Raw genomic sequence first — 17313 nt, 5'->3', positions numbered from 1 at the left:
AAACAACTTAGAGAACCAACCAGAATGCTTCATAAAGTCCTAATAATTTTATGACCCTATAAAAATATTTGAATTATTTGGATTCCTTCAAATGAAGTGTAATGCTATTAAATACCTTCTCAATACCCTCTAGTGGAATTCTAGCACCTTCTTTGCCTATAGCTAATCTAACAGATTTAACATCAGTGTGAGTGACTTGCACTGAAGATTGAACAAGTGACACAATTTATGATTTTCATCCATTGCCCAATATAAAATACATGCTAATGTGATAATGAAACTACTCAGTAAACCAAAAATCATTGTACACTAATGTGCTATCAATGAGGCAAACAACATTGATGCTCCTTTTACTGAAAAATACTCGTGTCCTTTTCTAAGAACAGTTTGACAGATTTTGTTTTAGAAGTTCTTTGGACCAGAGACTATGTGAGTACACACATGATGTGATTTCATTTTGGAAATGAACTTTGCTCAGGTAGAATTCTGAATCTAAAAATAACTGTCAAATAACAGCTCAGTAGCAGCATGGATGTACAAGGCAAGAAGCCTAAATCATTTAAGACCTCACATGCTGCAACAGGTAACTCACATAGTGGGCTAGAGGGCAGCAGAATATTACAATATCTCTATCACATGCAATGGAAATGCTTATATTATGAAAATTTTTACTTTTACTGGAAAAAGTAATATGGAGACAAATAGGAATGGGTTTTCATTGCTATCCTTATGATGATGATGATGATTACCAAACTTAAAAAAAACCCCAACCCTTCAATGTTCATTTGCCTTCCTACACTTAGATACAGCAAAAACAAAAAAAGAAAATTCAAAGAAACACTGTCAGTACTAATTCTCTCCTTCAGAGTGTAGCTATGACTTGGGAAAGTTAAATTTCCCTGTGCTTTTGGCCTTTTGACGTTAAACTAGCTCTAAAGAGATAGAAACTACATTTTTAAAAGGAATTTAACTGATGTCAGGTTTTGCCCTCAGAATCACAGGGACAGAAACCTCCACTTATTCACATAAGATTCTTTTCAGTGTCCAAACTATGCTCTAACAGTGGTCAGAAAAATCAAGGCAATTCTGCATCTGCAAAAATCTCAGTCTGTGTATAAAGATTGTCAGGAAGTCAATGAATGCCAGTTTAAGCAAGTATTTTCACATGCATATCTGAGATAGACTAGATTAAGATGTTGATTTATTTCAGGGAGAAGGTCACTTGTCCTATGGCAGCTATTTTTTTGGTGATTGTTACAACTGTTTGATTAGAGTTACTTAACAGTTCATATCTAGCTGAATTGGTGGCACTAAAAAGCTAGATTTGGAAGTTTTAAACATTTAACTTTTTTATTATTACTTTTTAAAAACAAATAGTGTTTTTTCTGAAACTGAAATTTACCATGCATTGAGAAGCTGATTAATGTCTCATTATCATGTGAAGAGAAATCAATCTATTTACATTATATTTGAGAGCTACAGACCCCCACAAATAGCATACATCTCTTTTGTATGGTGACTTGCAGTTGTGCAAGGTCATGGAGCACAACTGCTGTATCTGCCCACTTTAATTCCATCTGGTTTGCTGCCCAGGATAACTTTCTTCTGTGTTCCCAGTGCCTGATCATTTAGAAAGTCAGGAGATGCTCCAGACATGAGGAAGTGAGCTGCACTCTCACTTGTGCTTGTAGCACAGAGACACTTTTCAGACTGCTGTTTTTGCTACTGTTGATGCTCCTGAAATCACTGTCATTACCAGTTGATGGGGCATTCATTGCAGATGGCTGCTGTCAGCAGTGATACCCATTTTTGGTGGCTGCAAAAACATCATGGTACTTGAATTACCCTCAAGCTCACCCTTCAGATGGAGTCTCCAACATATTTCTGGAAAAGTTTACACACTCTCTGCTAGGCGTAGCATGTGGATAGACTTCAGCATTCAGGCCTATCACTTTTCAAACTCTACCATCCTTTATAATGTTCACTTGAATGGGGTGTGCCCTTGCTTTATGCATTTGTCAGTGTAGGATAGCCACATGTTTAGTAGCGAGAAGCATAGCATGAACTGTTCTCACAGGTTTAAAACTATATCTCACAAACAAATTTTTTGTACTTTCTACACCAGAATGCTCTGTAAAGACAACATATAATATGTGCCAGATCTGGAGTCTTTCCAGAAGTACTGCCTGAGTTATCACATGGTGGAAAAACATTTGAGCTCCTTGTTTCATGCCCTAAAACAAAACAAGGACAACATTGTCACAGTTAAATAACAGAAGCAGCCAGGAAAATGATCTTCAGATTCTTTCATAAATTTTACCTCTGGGCTGATAAGTTCTGTAATCCTGTAAAGCAATTGTTTTGAACAGTTAATGAGCCAAAAAGTGGGAGGACTTGACTTAATAGTCATAAATATGTGCTGGAAAACCTCTCACTGACACTGATGGGAGCTACATGGACAAAGACAGGGAATGCACAACTACTTAACTAAAGGAATTATCTCATTCACACACTAACTTGGATCTTTACTTAGAATATCAAAAAACTTACTTGGAGGATCCAAATCTTCACACAGAAGGATTTCAGTAGAAACTTGGGTTTAGGGGTAGGGAAAAAAGGCTCTTTCATAAAAGCTAACGGAAAAACTTACTCAGAAACTAACTGAACAGCAGGCAAGCCTTTAGGAGGTCTGTGTTGTAATGAGCATCTTCCCTGCGCATGAATATATGTTTGAACTCTGTGCAAATTTTCAGTCTAGGTGTTGTTGAGAACTGTTGCAAAAGTCACAGTGTCAAAGTTTAAGCTGCACTGCTCACATCAGTTCGTCAATGTAAGCGGAAGAACAGAGAAAACCTGGTGCTGTTCTCAGTGACTTTTGAACTTCCAGCCAGAACTCAGCAGCTTCTCTGACGTAGATGGTACCAAAGTGTCTTATAAGTGATTATTATACCTTATACAGCCATCCTTACCATTCTGGCATTTTCATGAAACACCTTTGTAGTCTTCAGAGTGACTGCTCAAATCAGCAAATGTCTCAAAACATACTTATGTTTAGCCAGTTGTTCCAGATGTTAACTGCTTGTTAAATTTCTTTGATAGAGAGAGCACAAATTATCCAATTACTATTCCTGGGTGTTATTGGTATGACGGATTTTTCAATTTTCTATTTCAGTTTTCTATTAAAAACATAGCAAGCCAAAAAGAGGGATCAGAACATCTTGAACTCTTGCCATTTGAGACAATGACATTTTATAGGTTGGAAGGAGAGGAGTAACAGAACAGAAGCTAATGCACAACTTTTTTCATTAAGTGAGGCAATATACAGGAAACACTGATTCAGCATAGTTGTACTGAAACTTAAAAATACTTCTATTCATTGTTTCTAGTATCTACCAAACAGAAAGGAGACAAAAAGCAGCAATATTATACTTTTCACTTTGATATCCTTAAGAAGTGTATAGACCTAGATGAAAAAAGTGAAGAGTGTAGGTTTTTGGAAGATGAAGAAAAATGTTCAATATATCCCAACCTTTCAAGAGGCAAGTAAAGCATATGGGTATAGCATGTACACTCCTGAAGGGATGTGCAAGACTTTTAAAGGATGAAGGAAGATGCAGCTATCCCATAACTATCAGTGAACAGCGAGGTAGAGAAGTATATTACCTATGTCATCATCATCATCATCACATATTACCTACGTGAGAGAGCAAGTAATGCACAGAGACAGTCCAGCAGTCTAGGCCCATTTCAGAACAGACAGAAAAAAGTATGCAAAAGTAGAGCTCTCTGCATGATGGGATACTGCATGGGAACTGTTGACTGCAGTACTGACACTTAAAGCTCTATGTTTTTATCATCATGGAGTGTGGGATGGTAGGATCAAAGCAGTATTGTCAGATTCAAATCCACTAAGATGGTTTTGCAAGAAGGAAAAAACATCCAGTTTTGAAACTGCCTTCTCATGTAATTCTTTTTTGGGCATTTTTTTTTCATCTTCTTTGTTTGTTTGCTGTTTTTTGTTAGTTGGTTAGTAATTTACTTGAAATAATCCTGAGTATAAGCATTTCTTACTCCTATCAGAATTAAACTGAAGAAATATTTGAAGAGCAGCACACGTGATTCTGAGTTTGCAGCCCTTGGAGGTAGGGACTTTGCACCCTTCTCATCCATCTCAAATAGATCTGCAATTTGTTTCTTTATGATTGTTTTCAGTGGTTATAAAACTTGGGCTTTCTATTTGCCTTACCGTATGATACCACAAAACAGACTCGTTCACGACAGTCTATATTTACACACCTCATGTTTGCTCAGCACTATAAAGCAACAACATAAAAACAAGCAGCTACAGCAGTTATTACAATCTCCAGTTAGTAAAAGTCAATCAGCTTTTGGCCTCATGACATAACATAACAGGTTATCTTCAGAAAGAGCCATTCCCAGTGTGTGGGTTGTCATCATATTGTGATGATTACTGATCCAGTTCCATATGTGGTGCACAGTTAAGACCACAGGAGATGACAATGGAAAAATAGAAGAGAGCACAGAAGTTTTAATGTTGAAAAGCATAACAAACTGGATGGATTTTTTTACAGTTACTTTGTCTCACTCCTTTCTGATTCATAATACAAGAGCATTATCCAAACAAATAAGTAAGCTCAAAAAATGCATAATAAAGTATCATAATCGAAAGGATGAAGGGAAATCTCTCTCTCCTTCTCTGTTTACTGGAAATGCCAATACATGACTAATAATGCAATCTGATTTAATGTTATTAAAATAGAGAAGATAATAAGTTTTGTTGTCTTCTACACTGTATGATATGGTAAGATGTTTCAAAAGCGTGTGTATATAATCCTCCACCCCAGAACCTTCCAGTAAAACAAAAAGCTTTCTTATAAAATATTTTTGCAATGAAATATCTGCTGTTTGGAAAGTTAAAAAATGAACTAATTAAAACTTTTTTAAATTGTCATCCTCAGAACATGTCAATTCTATTTAATAAACTATTGTTGCCCTCTAGTGTTCAAACACAGCTTGTAAAGGCCCCTCCAGAAAGATCCAAACTGGTCACCTAACAATTCCCAATTTGTTCTTAATCTGACACAACCAGTGGATGGCAAAAAAAAAAAAAAAAGGTTTAAGTGTTTCAGTACACCTGACTAATACCTTATTGTCTTTGCTCAAGCATAAAAAAAGGTTTTTCATGTAAAGTTCTTTTACTCAAGTATTGTGAAAGGCCACTCACCAAATTAGTTATGGTACTTGTGCACCTTTCTGTTTTACTTCTGCCTTTCACTGTGCTTGACATGCATTGCTGATTGGGTTGGAGGGCAATGTTTTAATGATATTAGTCAAACTGTAGAATCATAGAGTGGTTTGGGCTGTAAGGGACCTTAAAGCTCATCTTGTTTCAACCCCCCTGCCATGGACTGGGACACCTTCCACTAGACCAGGTTGCTCAGCCCCATCCAACCTGGCCTTGAACCCTTCCAGGGATGGGGCAACCACAGCTTCTCTGGGTAATCTTCTCCAGTGCCTCACCACCCTTAGGAAGAATTTTTTCCTAACATGCAACCCTCTGTCATTTTTAAAGCCATTCCCCCTTGTTCTATCACTATATGCCCTTATAACATGCCCCTTTTCAGCTAAATACATGCCCAGTCCTCTGAACAACCTTGAGATGTATCTGCTTGTCTTCTCTTGAACATTTTGCTACTGTACTGTAACTTATCAATTAACAGCAACCATCTTTCCCTCCAACAAATTACAGCAGAAATGCACAGTGAGGATTCAGAGGTTGTTCTCAGCACCTCTCATGCAACAAGCTGCTGTGAGCTCACCTGCAATGTAGAAAGCTACTCATGAAGTTTTAGTTCTTATGAGAGTAAATTATGGTCAACCTAAGATCTGCATCTGCATTTTTACAGCTAGGCCTAGTACTTATCAGTCTGTGAACTCATTTCCTAAAAATGTTGTTTCCTCTTATCATGTTCCTTGACCAGAGACCTCTGAAAATGTCTATTAAAAAAAAAACTGAGGTTAAACAAAGTGCAGTCAACAAACAAGCTGATGAATTTGAGATACTTTTCTTTTGCAATTTTGTTCACCTTTAAGAAGTTATCCAGAGTGTTTTTCATTTACAGAACAGCTGGATTTGTACCTATAAAGCAATGTGCAGCACCCCCCATAGTAAGAATTCAACTTCTTGACATTTCTTTGATCTCTGAATGGAATTTTCAGGGAATTTTCTTAGAGCTTTCAGAAAACTTGCCTTGAGGCCATTTTTGGATCACGCCTGCTTCCCACCACACTAAGCTTGACAGATCTAACAATCTCTTGGATGTGAGTCACATTTCATATTTTGTAATAGAATTGCTTCCTTGCACTCAGGAGGCACCCTTCCTTCTCTGCCATGATGTTTGTTGTTGATTATGCTGCCTGACATGGATACTTTGAAATCTAGCCTTTCATTCTAAAAACAGGTTTAGACTGAGTGCATGCAAAGGGAAATCAAAATAATATGAACTGGAAGTTGTGGAGCAAGCAGTAGATGCTCACAGACCCTCTCACTGTTGCAGTCAGGGAAACACAGATAATCACAGAATTGTTTAGGTTGGGAAAAAACTTGGAAGATCATCAAGACCAACCGCTAATAAGTTGCTATACTTATTACCAGTCACATGAAGAGGACCCTAGAAGTGCAGCAGGTGTGCTTTGAGAGCCAGCAAGAGCTCTGTGTGTTCAGGAGGGACAGCAAGTCCAGCACTGACACACACGGTCCTTTCGAGAGCCACTAACGAGGGAAGCAGGTGAATGCCAGAAGCATGAAGATAATGCAGCCTTGTCCATCTGTTCCTGCTGACTGCAGGAAACCTCTTTGAGATGTGCACCCTCCAACAACATAGTCACCATTTTTCTCTAAAACTTTTTTACCTCTTGGTAGGAGCCCACAAAGGAGCCCACACCTTTCTGTGTGTCTTCTGCCAATAATACAGCTGTTGTCCTTGCTAAGCCCACTCACAGGTTTCTCCCCCTTCTTGAGATGTTGAGTCTCAGCAGTCAGGGATTTAGGTGTATTAGAACAAATTCTCTGTCGTGCATATGTCAAGTCACTTGGTGATGCAGTTTGTCACTAAAGACCTTGACTGTAGCTTGCTTTACTTTCGGAAGATAACTTTCTCTCTGATACACATTGCACAAATCCAAGCCTGAAAAGGGCAAATTCCACTCTTTGGAAAAGGCCAATTCAGATTTTTAGTATGTGGTTTTAAGGACAGCTCATGATGTATGCAGAAAAAGAACTTTGAAGATATGTATATAACTATAAATTATATGTAGAAAAGGAAAATTAAGCTATGTTATATGTAATATAATTTTTACTGTTTGTACCTAAAACCATTTGGATGCAAAGCTCTATTACTAAGTATTCCTTTAAAGCTACAAATAGAGTAAATAGGATTGCCAGGCAATCATGTAACACTATGGCATTTGGTGCAAATAGCGCTGAAAACACCCACGTGTTGCACAGGTACTCAATTTATTAGGTGTACTTCTATTTCACTAATCTTGTCACAGTACAGATTAAGCTCATGAAATGCTTTTTCTCCTTAAATATAAGACCTTCTTAGCTTAACTTGGATTTGAGTGTTTATTCTCAGGATTTAGCATAAATCAAAAATGATAGACATTATAGTTCAGTGTAGAAAGAGCATTTCTTTTCCCCACCAAAACCATATCCTGCCTTCTGCTTTGCCATTAGAGGAGAAAAAGGGAATCCATCCTTTTCTGAGATTTCAGTATCTACTGTTCCATTTCAGAGTTGCCCTCTCAAAAGTTACATGCTCCTCAAAATTTTATTCCCTCTCCCCATCAGACATCAGAATACATTCCATTGATCAAGTAATCCAGCCTGGTATAATGCCTCTTCTGAAGAGATTCATGTATTTTCTTCCCTGTCAGTGCAATAACCAGCAACAAGAACATCACCCCAAAAAGCAAAGCTGCTAGAAGGCTGCTTTTCTCCCCCAGCTGAACAACACTTTTCCCTCTCAGAACACCCTCTGACAGGTAGCTTTCTGAGTCAGATGGGTCATAACCCTGAAGGTCATTTTGGGAAGATATGGGGGAATCACTAGTAGAGAGAATGAAACCTGAAAAAGAGGAGAGGGTTACATGGCTAGTATCATTGGAAGAGACAGCTGCTGGCTCAGGAGATGTGGTTGGAGTCCTTAGCCCTGATGGAGCAGTAGTAGATCTGGAATTTGTGGTTGTAGAAGTTGTGGGACTGGAAAGAGGAACACGAGTAGCAGCGATGCTGGTGACAGGGACACCAGGTTTAGCTCCAGCGGCTGTGGTAGGCGGAGAGGGAGCTGTGGTGGTGGTGATTGTAGGTTCAGCAGCACCAGGATGCAGAGAGGTTGTACGAAATTCCAACCGGGCCGTACTTGCAGGCAGAGGAGTAAGAGTAGTACTGCTGGTTTCAGGAGCACTAGGCTGAGTGGTGGGGAATGAAGCAGTGGGGTTTCCAATGTGAACAGCAGAAAACATGTTTGGTGGCAGATTAATTACTTTCTGCCTTGGGATGGAATCTAAGTTCTCAGACTGTTTTGCCCTTTGAGATTCAGGAAAATCTGTATGAAATTCAATGTTGTCTAAATGCTTGCCTATGTGGTTCACGGGTTCAGATGCCTGATGAAATACAGATTGTTGCCAAGTGGCAGTATGATTCTGATGGCTATTCTGAGTGTGAGAAAAAATCGTTCCTGCATCCGAAGACAAAGAATACTCATTTGAAGAAAAGTTCTCAGTTTTGATAGATTTATCCTCTGGGGCCTGGGTGTCTGGAAACAGAAATACCAGTATTTAATTATTAAATCTATTTTTGACTAATATAGGTTTACTCAATTTGTATTACTTAGAAAGAGAGGCATAAGGGAGCTCCAGGAGGTAATGACTAATGAAACTGAGGCATCATGAACTTCTTTTCTTTAAAATATACACCGTGACATTTAAATTCTACGTCAAAAATACCTGTCAGCCTCAAGCCTCATCACATCAGACCATGACTGCAACTTCTTACAGAATTTTCCTCTGCAGTGATCATCCCAGTGTGATTAGTTTATACCTACATTGCAGGCGTGTAAGCATTTATTTAGAGGTGAAAAGCAGAGTGAATAGGCTCACTGCCTTCAAACCATTCTCAGCCTCTGTGAGTTAAGAAGTAGATATTATCAATGTTACTTCTGTCAATTTTTTTGTTAGATGTACATTTCCACCTAGTTAATATGATTAGATACAGCCCTTTCTTGTAATGTCCAAGCACCCTGTGCCTGACACAATTCAATTCACATTCAAAAATTGTTTTGTGATACAAGGTGGCAATAACATCTCCATTTTTATAGGACACTTTATACACATACTGATTTGTAGGAATGACCTGAGTTCCAACTGCTGTGCTTGAAGACACTGCTCCAAGAGTATGTGAGGTACTGGCAGAGAAGACCTCCATGAGAAGCAGACTACATTTTATAAATTTCTCCAGAAGTTCATATGTATTCCTTGCAAAACAGGTGGCTGATGTCATTTAATAGAATTTGGAAGAAGAAGAACAACAGTGTTATGTGACAGAAATACTATAAAAATTATAATCCTAGCAGCTACCTGACTTTACACAGTACTACAGAAAGTATTTGGGTGAACACAAGTTCTTGGAAATACCGGCTAATTGTTCATTCAGATTTTATATATCTATATATGTATATGGATATGATTTATAATTATATTCATCATATAAAAATACAATATATATTTATAACAATTCAGCTGCACAGAACATTTAAAAGGGAACATGCTCTCAAATAGTTCTGACTCTCACTCATTTGTTTTTATCATAGAAACAAAGAGGTTTGTTAACTGCAGTGGAATTGAAATAAATTTTAAAAAAGTCCATTACATTTTCATTGTCACTTTTTTCTCAAGTAGGATCTCTTATCTAGAGCGATGGATATATTTCAGTTTTACTATACGAGCAAAGAAGCCTACTTGGCTGCTGTTTTAATATATCTTTCCAAGCCTTAAGACGCCACAAAAAAAAAAAACGAAGTGCAAAAAAAGCCAACCCCAAATAACAAACCAAAAAGCTAGCAATGCTAAAGAGTACAGCAAATACTTCATTTGAATCATGGGCACAATTTTATCTTAATCTTCCATCAAACATTGATTTTATAGTATTTTTTGTCTCCGTTTTAAACTACAAGCTCCCAGATGCAGTGGCCCAAAACTGTCACATGCAAAGTACAGCTGGGGTATTAGGATAGATGTTTGTTGGTAAGAAAGAACAAGGGCACTATATGAATCAAACTTTAAAAGGAGCTGAAAAAAATAAAATGGTCTTTCTGATATGTCAAATCCAATATGCTTCATTAGAAACCAAACTTCAGGTTGTCACTCTTCAAAAACAAACTAAACACCTCCTGAGCATGTTTTACTTCACAAGCCATAGGCTGTTTCCATTCATTAACAGCCACAAGGATAGTCAAAAAAAAAGAAAAAGCTAAATTTTATTACTAATGTAGCATCAGTATTTTAAGTTGCTTTATTACCAATAGATTATCTTTCCCCCTTTTATTCTGGTTTTCAGTGTAACCACATATACATCCTCATATGAAAGAACAAAGTTTGAAATGTTTGTTGGTACTGACACTGCTCAGGTGCTATCTTTGAAAACTTATTAGGAACATAGGGTAAATAAGCTAGGATAATCTTTCTCTAATTCAATGTTCACAGAAGCTAAAAACTGCAAAATGAAAGAGAGGTAGTATATGCAATCGAGTTGTTCACTCAGCATTGTACTATATGCAGAATGAAAGCACAATTACATTTCTCGTTCCTTTGTTTGAAACTCTGATATTCTTGTAGGGGAGAAAGAGCTGGAGGAAAGAGTAGTTATAATAATAATTTTATGGGCATGCAGTTCATTTGTTGCACATTGCTTTTGCACAATTCCTGTGTGACTGTGCTTGCACAAAAACACTTGGTAACATTATATGAGTAATCTTTCCATATATCATGCTGTTGCTCCTTGCAAATAGTTCCTCTTGGAAAAGCTCTCTTTTTCAGCAGGAGTTGTTTCTGGAAATATGAAATTTTTGCTCTCTCAAGCAGCCATACTGAAACCACCTTGTAAACTCTTGGCAGGACAATCTAATTATCAGTTTCTTATCTGAGCTGTTCAAACAAGTCTGGTGCAAGTCAATGTCAATCGACAAACATGCCTTGCCATTAAAAATCCCACAGCCTATGACAGAGAGCGAGAAATTCCTGAGTGTGCAGCCCATATACCATAAAGCTTCCAGTTTAGAAAATTTGCTTCTGCACTTCAGGTTCTCTTACTGAAAACAGAAAATAATGATTACTATTGCCAATTATTCATCAGTGTAACATGAGCCCTTTAAAAAGGGCATGGTATTTCCACTGCTTTCAGTGATACTCTCCATCGTTACATCCAGGAAATCTTCCTTCTTGAATATATCAATATGGCAGCAGCTTCTTTTTGTTTTAAGCAAGGGCAAATGATGAGGAGTTTTCAATCTAATGTGAAGGAATTTTATAAGGGTCATGGTGTTATTCCAAGCAGGAAGCTGGGCCCACAAATAAGCTCACCACACACCTGCTCCTCCATTTTCCACAAAGCAAAGGAGCAACATTCTCAATTTATTGGGCTTGGCTTAGAACACTTTACTAAAAACACACAAAAAACCATTTTCTGGCCACTACTGAAAGTTCACAGGTGGAAAAGTCCTCTAGTGTGGGGACTATTATTAAAATTATTATTATTAAATAATCTCACTATTATTTACCTGTAGTTATCTTGTAGCTCACAAGTCCTGTTGCAGGTTTCATCAGACAAGCCTCTGTGGTAGGGCAGTAAAAGAGGTAGCAGTTTGGATGTGCTTTTGTTCTTCCAGCATAAAAAATCATCAAATTACATTTCTTGTCTCCTGCAAAACATAATAAATGTGTGTTACAGCAATAAGAACTTTTATAGCAGTATGATAATGAGCTCTATTTTGTTAATTTTTCTTCATGTAAGAGGAAAACTACTAACTCATAACATCCCTACAGGAAAAACAGCCAAGGAATACAAAAGAATGGCCTACAGCCAAAATACGAAAGATCACACCTTCCTCTTCCTGTACAAATAAAGTTGGGGAAATGATGAGTCTAATCCCTCATCTTCCCCTTACCTGTACCACAATGGCACCACTTTATATAACGATTTCTCACTTACAAATCCTGATAAATCTGAAAACCTCCTTGGTAAACTCCTGGGGAAGAAAATTATTTATACATTTTTCCTTATCACATCCCAGGAATTGCCTGTCTTGTTGCTGCCTGGGAGGGTCACCTTTACCTCTGTAGTTTCTACTTGCTGCTTTGCCTCCTACTGCTCCAAGAGCTTGATGCAAACCAACCAGCACAGAGAAGGGTAAGCATTCTCATGTTTTGCTAAAATTAAATACAAAAATGTCAGTGCAAAATATTGGTCACTTTTTAGCGCATCTACTAAACACAGCCTAGGCATCTTAGGCTTTGGGGATCTGAGTTTTTAACGCTTAAAACTACCACAGTTTCTATGATGCAACTATTTTCCTGAACACCCCGTGGGTCTTGCGTTGAGATCCAACATCACGCTTGGCTAAAGAGGGTAGCAGCCGCAAGCGGGTACTATCGAAACCCGAATGAAAGGATAAATTGACGTTCCTACGCTGAATACGGAGAACAGCGGCTGAGCACCACGCGAGCCCAAATCCCAGAAGTAATTTCCCAGGCGCTGGTAGGCGCTGGCGGAGAAGGCGGCCGAGGTTACCTGCGAGCCCGTCCCCGGAGCAGCAGGCGCGGGCACAAGCCCCCGCGCTGGGGACGCGAAGCGGCTCCGCGCCCCGGACGCCTCGGGGCAGGGACAAGTCTATATCGATGATGGAATTCTCCATTTTCTCCGCGGAACACTCCTGACTCAGGGACGGCCCGGCCATCACACAGGTGATCACCAGCAGGCGAACGGACCACCGGCTGCCCCCCAGGGACATGGTGACCGGGGCGGGGGCTCGGCGCGGCCCGGGACGCACCGGGCGGGTTTGTTTCCAGCTGCGCGGAGCGCTGGCGGCCGGGGGAGCCGCGCCGAGGTGCCTCTTCTGCTCCCCGGGCGGGGAGGCGTTTCTGGGGGCACCTTCGGGCTGTCCCCCCTGCCGCCCGGTGGGGGGAAGGCAGCAGCGGGGCCAGGCCTGGCTCGGCAGGGTGCTCAGGGGAACCGCGGGTGTCCCGGCACGTCCGGGAGGAGGGACCGCGGGAGGCGGGTCCGGGCCGCCTGCCTGCCCTCCTCCTCCCCCCTCGGCCTGCCCCCTTCCTGCTCTTCTGCCTTCCTTCTTGCTTACCTGCCTACCTGCTCTCTTCTTGCCCTTCTCCTGCCTTCCTTCTTGCCTACCTGTCTGCCTACCTGTCTGCCTGCCTACCTGCCTGCCTGCCTGCCTATCTGCCTGCCTACCTGCCTGCCTACCTGCCTGCCTACCTGCCTGCTTACCTACCTGCTTACCTACCTGCTTACCTGCCCTCTTCCTGCCCTTCTCCTGCCTTCCTTCTTGCCTTTCTATCTGCCTACCTACCTGCCTATCTGCCTTCCTGCCTGCCCTTCTGCTTGCCCTCCTCCTCCTTTCCTCCTCCCTACCTGCCCTCCTACCTGCCCTTCTCCTGCCCGGCAGGGCTGCGGGGGTGTTCCAGCTCCTCCAGCTGCTTGCTGGCGCCAAGGGCTCTTCCTGAGCATCAGACACAAAGGCAAAACCACACGGTGAAATTCTTCGTTTGTCAAGCTATTGTGGTTTTGCCCACAGTCAGATCTGCTTTTGGAGGCTGTAATGAAAGTGATTAATATGCATATCCTGGACTAAACGGACATGGACGTATTTCCCTGTCTATGTAAGAGACTCCTTGCTACCTGAGCAATCCTGTTCAAACACAGCCAAACACAGGGTGTTTGCAGAATGGGAGTTGTACACAATAGCCTGTCTACTAGGACTGGTGGCTTAGCCATTCCTCCCTCAGCTATCTCTGTGAAATTGCTTGCTTAAGTAATGTTTTTGCTTGGAAATTTTTCATTTCCTTTCTTAAATTTTTTTCTTATTATTTTTGGGATGGTGTTTAGGAGTAAAAGTAGCCCAGAGACAAATGAGTGCAAAGAATAAAAGGATTGTAGGACACATTCCTTCTTTTTCAGGAAAGAGACCTTTAATGTAGTTTCCTGAAAATAAAAGACATTTTCTTTCTAGAGATGGTACATTACCTGAAGAGATACCAAATGGCAGGTTATTTTATATATTATAATGATTAGATGCCAAGGGATGGATGTTCTTGATGCCCAGTCAGTCCCCTTGGTCAACATGGCTGGGTTTTGGCTTTTTTCTGGACATGATTGTTCTAAGAGACTGAGCCCACCATCGCATTTTGCATCAAATGGCCATTTTGGGGCAATTCCTAATGTTTGGTTGTGATTCTCACATTCTTGCTGGGGTGTTTTTATCTGAAATTTTCAGCTGCACTTGTTTAAGAAAATGTTTCTAGCCAGGCATTTCTCTTTTGGTAAACTGGTAACATTCATTGTTCAAAGAAAAAGTTGTAAGAGAATGTGAACACTTAAGGTGTCACCTATTAACTGCATCACACAGTGAATGACAATGGGAATGAATACTAAAAGTGAGCCCAGGTATTACTCCTACTATATGTTAGACAAAGTTGCATCTGCTACCTGCCTTTGCTTACAGCATGGTGGTGGTAGAAGCCAAGCAGAAAGAAGCTGAAAATTAAGTCTAAAGGTCTGTCTGGGTTGGTGGTAAGGGTGAGGACACTTGTTCTTTACCAGGACTGTTGGGATAGTGTTAATGGTGTGAGGGTACTGTAATGATAGTGAATGTGAAAATATACACAGAGACTACTGTGGTGGGACAGGCACAGATGATTATGGGAATATGAGAGGGGCTGATGTGATCTATAATATGAGCAGGGCAGAGGAGATACTGGGGATAACATGACTGCCCTGCTCTAGCCACCATGGCTGATTTCTGCTCTTCCTGCCTCTTCTTGGTAGGCAGGTGCTCAGCCTCCCTGAGGAGACTAGAAGCAAATCTGTCAGGCTGCTGAGGTGCAGGGAAGCCAAGGTCCATCAAAAGCTATGCAGAAACCTTGTCTGCTGGCTAGGAAAGTGCCAGCCTTGCCCAGCAGCTGCTGTGCTCCCTTCACCACTGAGATGGGAAAGAAGGGAGGCTGAGAGAGGGAGAATGGAGGGACCCCCAACTCTGTGTCATGGTGCTAAGTCACTAAAGGTGTTTTCCTGCTTCTGTAGAGCACCTCTCTGCTTGAGAGCCAGTGCTCATGGTGAAACACTTGGGCACAGATAGGATGAACTTCTATTGTAACCTATTCTATTGGGTTACAAAAGTACACAGTACAGCATACAGCCTATAGCTAGCAAAAGGTGATGTTGGATTGGGCTGATGTTCTCATGAGATAGGAGTATCTTTTTGTGTTAAATTAAATCTTCGTGACAATTAGCAAAGGCAGCCAAGAAAAATGGTGCTGAGTTTGGTGCAGAGCTTTTGATGATGTTGGGCTTCATGCATGAGCAGAGAACAGGCTTGCTCAGAAGCTAGCACGCACCAGTGCTGGTCCTATTATAGACAATTCTTCTGTCACAGACAATTGCATGCTGCCTTTTCTGATTTGACTCCCAAATCTTCGTTCGCGAAGCCTAGCCATGAAATCTGAAATCTCAAAGTATGTTTTCTTTTCATTTTCACTTGTGTGTTTTCGGTTTGCTTTTTTTTTTTCTTTCTTTTTTTCTTTTTTCCTAAGCCTGACCTCCCTGTGAACTTTTGATCTGGGCTGCTTTTCCCTCACTCCTGGCACACTTGTATATAAGGCAGCTGGTGATGGATGTTGCCCAGACTGCTCCGTGCCCAGCTGTCTGGGGTTTGGCATGTTTGTCTTAGCAGAGGAGAATTAATACATGCAATTAAAGAAATCCCAGAATCACAGATTTGTTAGGGTTGGAAGGGACCTCTGAAGATTACCTAGTCCAACCCCCCTGCCAAGGCAGGGTCATTTAAGGCAGGTTACACAGGAACTCATCCAGGCAGGTTTCAATGTCTCCAGTCAGGGAGACTCCATGCCTTCCCTGGGCAGCCTGTTCCAGTGCTCTGCCACCCTCAGTGTAAAGTTCTTCCTCATGTTAAGATGAAACTTCTTGTGTTTTACTTTATAGCCTCGTCCTGTTGCTGGGCACCACCGAAGACTCTGGCACCATCCTCTTGGCACCTGCCTTTCAGATATTTATATGCATTAATGAGATCCCCTATCAGTCTTCTCTAAACTAAACAGGCCCAGCTCCCGCAGTCTCTCCTCATAACAGAGATGCTCCAGACCCCTCATCATCTTTGTGGACTCTGCTGGACCCTCTCCAGTAGCTCTATGTCTCATACTGAGGAGCCCAGACCGGGACACGGTACTCCAGCTGTGCTCTCGCTAGGGCCAAGCAGCGGAGCAGGATCATCTCCCTCAACCTCCTGCCCAAGCAGATGAGGGATGCTCTGCACCGCCCCGGCCCGAGAGACCCATCCGTGCCCGCTCACCGCCACTCCGGCGGGGCAGAAACGAGAGAGCCCGTCCCGCTCCCCCCCTTCGCTGGGCGGCCCCGAGCGCAGCCCCGCCCGCGGGCGGAGCCGCCGTGACCCGGCACCGCCGGAACCCCGTGGGCGGGCGGCGGCCGCGGCGCTGCCCCCGCGCTGCGGGAGGCGGGGAACGGGCGGGCACCGCCATGGGAGCGGAGCAGAGCGCCGAGGCCGAGAGCCGCCCGGGCGAGCCCAGCGCCGCAGGTCGGTGCCCGGCGCCCGGCAGGGATGGGGGGGAAGAGGGAGGGAGGCAGGGAGGGAGACAGAGCCAGGGCGCCGTGAACGGGGCTGCCCCCCGGCGAACGGGGCTGCCCCCCGGCGAACGGGGCTGCCCCCCGGCGAACGGGGCTGCCCCCCGGCGAACGGGGCTGCCCGCGGGCGGTGGCGAGGGGCGGCGGCTGTGGATCAGGGAAGAGCTGTTTCCTTGGGAGGCAGCGGTGGGCGCCGGCCCGGCCCTTCCTGTGACGGCGAGGGGGCACCGCCCGGGCCGGGGGAGGCAGAGCCGGAGAGGTGGGAGCGCAGTGGGCAATGTGGGTGTGGAGCTAAAGGAGGAGGAGTGAGGAGGGTGTCAGTGGTGCAGGTGTTTCAGAATCAGCTG

At 42.3% G+C, this 17313-nt stretch overlaps 2 protein-coding genes across 4 annotated transcripts in view; one reads left to right on the top strand and one right to left on the bottom strand.

Moving 5' to 3' along the window:
• Nucleotides 1-5689: 5689 nt before the first annotated feature.
• Nucleotides 5690-13617, bottom strand: MANSC1 (MANSC domain containing 1). Of its 3 annotated transcripts, none has more exons than XM_051770769.1 (3): nucleotides 13596-13617; nucleotides 11859-11999; nucleotides 5690-8840 (listed from the first exon to the last, which is right to left on the bottom strand). In XM_051770769.1, the coding sequence occupies exons 2-3, from the start codon at nucleotides 11977-11979 to the stop codon at nucleotides 7870-7872; spliced, it is 1092 nt and encodes a 363-aa protein (XP_051626729.1). In that variant the 5' UTR covers nucleotides 11980-11999; nucleotides 13596-13617; the 3' UTR covers nucleotides 5690-7869. The 3 variants fall into 3 exon arrangements, with proteins under 3 accessions (XP_051626729.1, XP_051626727.1, XP_051626728.1); XM_051770767.1 differs by lacking the exon at nucleotides 13596-13617 and adding an exon at nucleotides 12869-13370; XM_051770768.1 differs by lacking the exon at nucleotides 13596-13617 and adding an exon at nucleotides 12413-12840.
• A 3162-nt stretch (nucleotides 13618-16779) lies between these two features.
• The window catches only part of BORCS5 (BLOC-1 related complex subunit 5), a 71535-nt gene continuing 71001 nt past the window's right edge, over nucleotides 16780-17313 (top strand). Inside the window, exon 1 of the mRNA XM_051770770.1 lies at nucleotides 16780-16919. Coding sequence (XP_051626730.1) covers nucleotides 16862-16919 — 58 coding nt within the window. The 5' untranslated portion in view covers nucleotides 16780-16861. The remainder of the gene's footprint in view (nucleotides 16920-17313) is intronic.

This window comes from Manacus candei, unplaced genomic scaffold (genome assembly GCF_025592945.1).
Source record: "Manacus candei isolate 608988 ecotype Guabito, Panama unplaced genomic scaffold, ASM2559294v1 h1tg000124l, whole genome shotgun sequence".
NCBI lineage: Eukaryota > Metazoa > Chordata > Aves > Passeriformes > Pipridae > Manacus > Manacus candei.
Note: the sequence above shows the minus strand (reverse complement) of the source record. Positions and strands in the feature narration are given on the sequence as shown.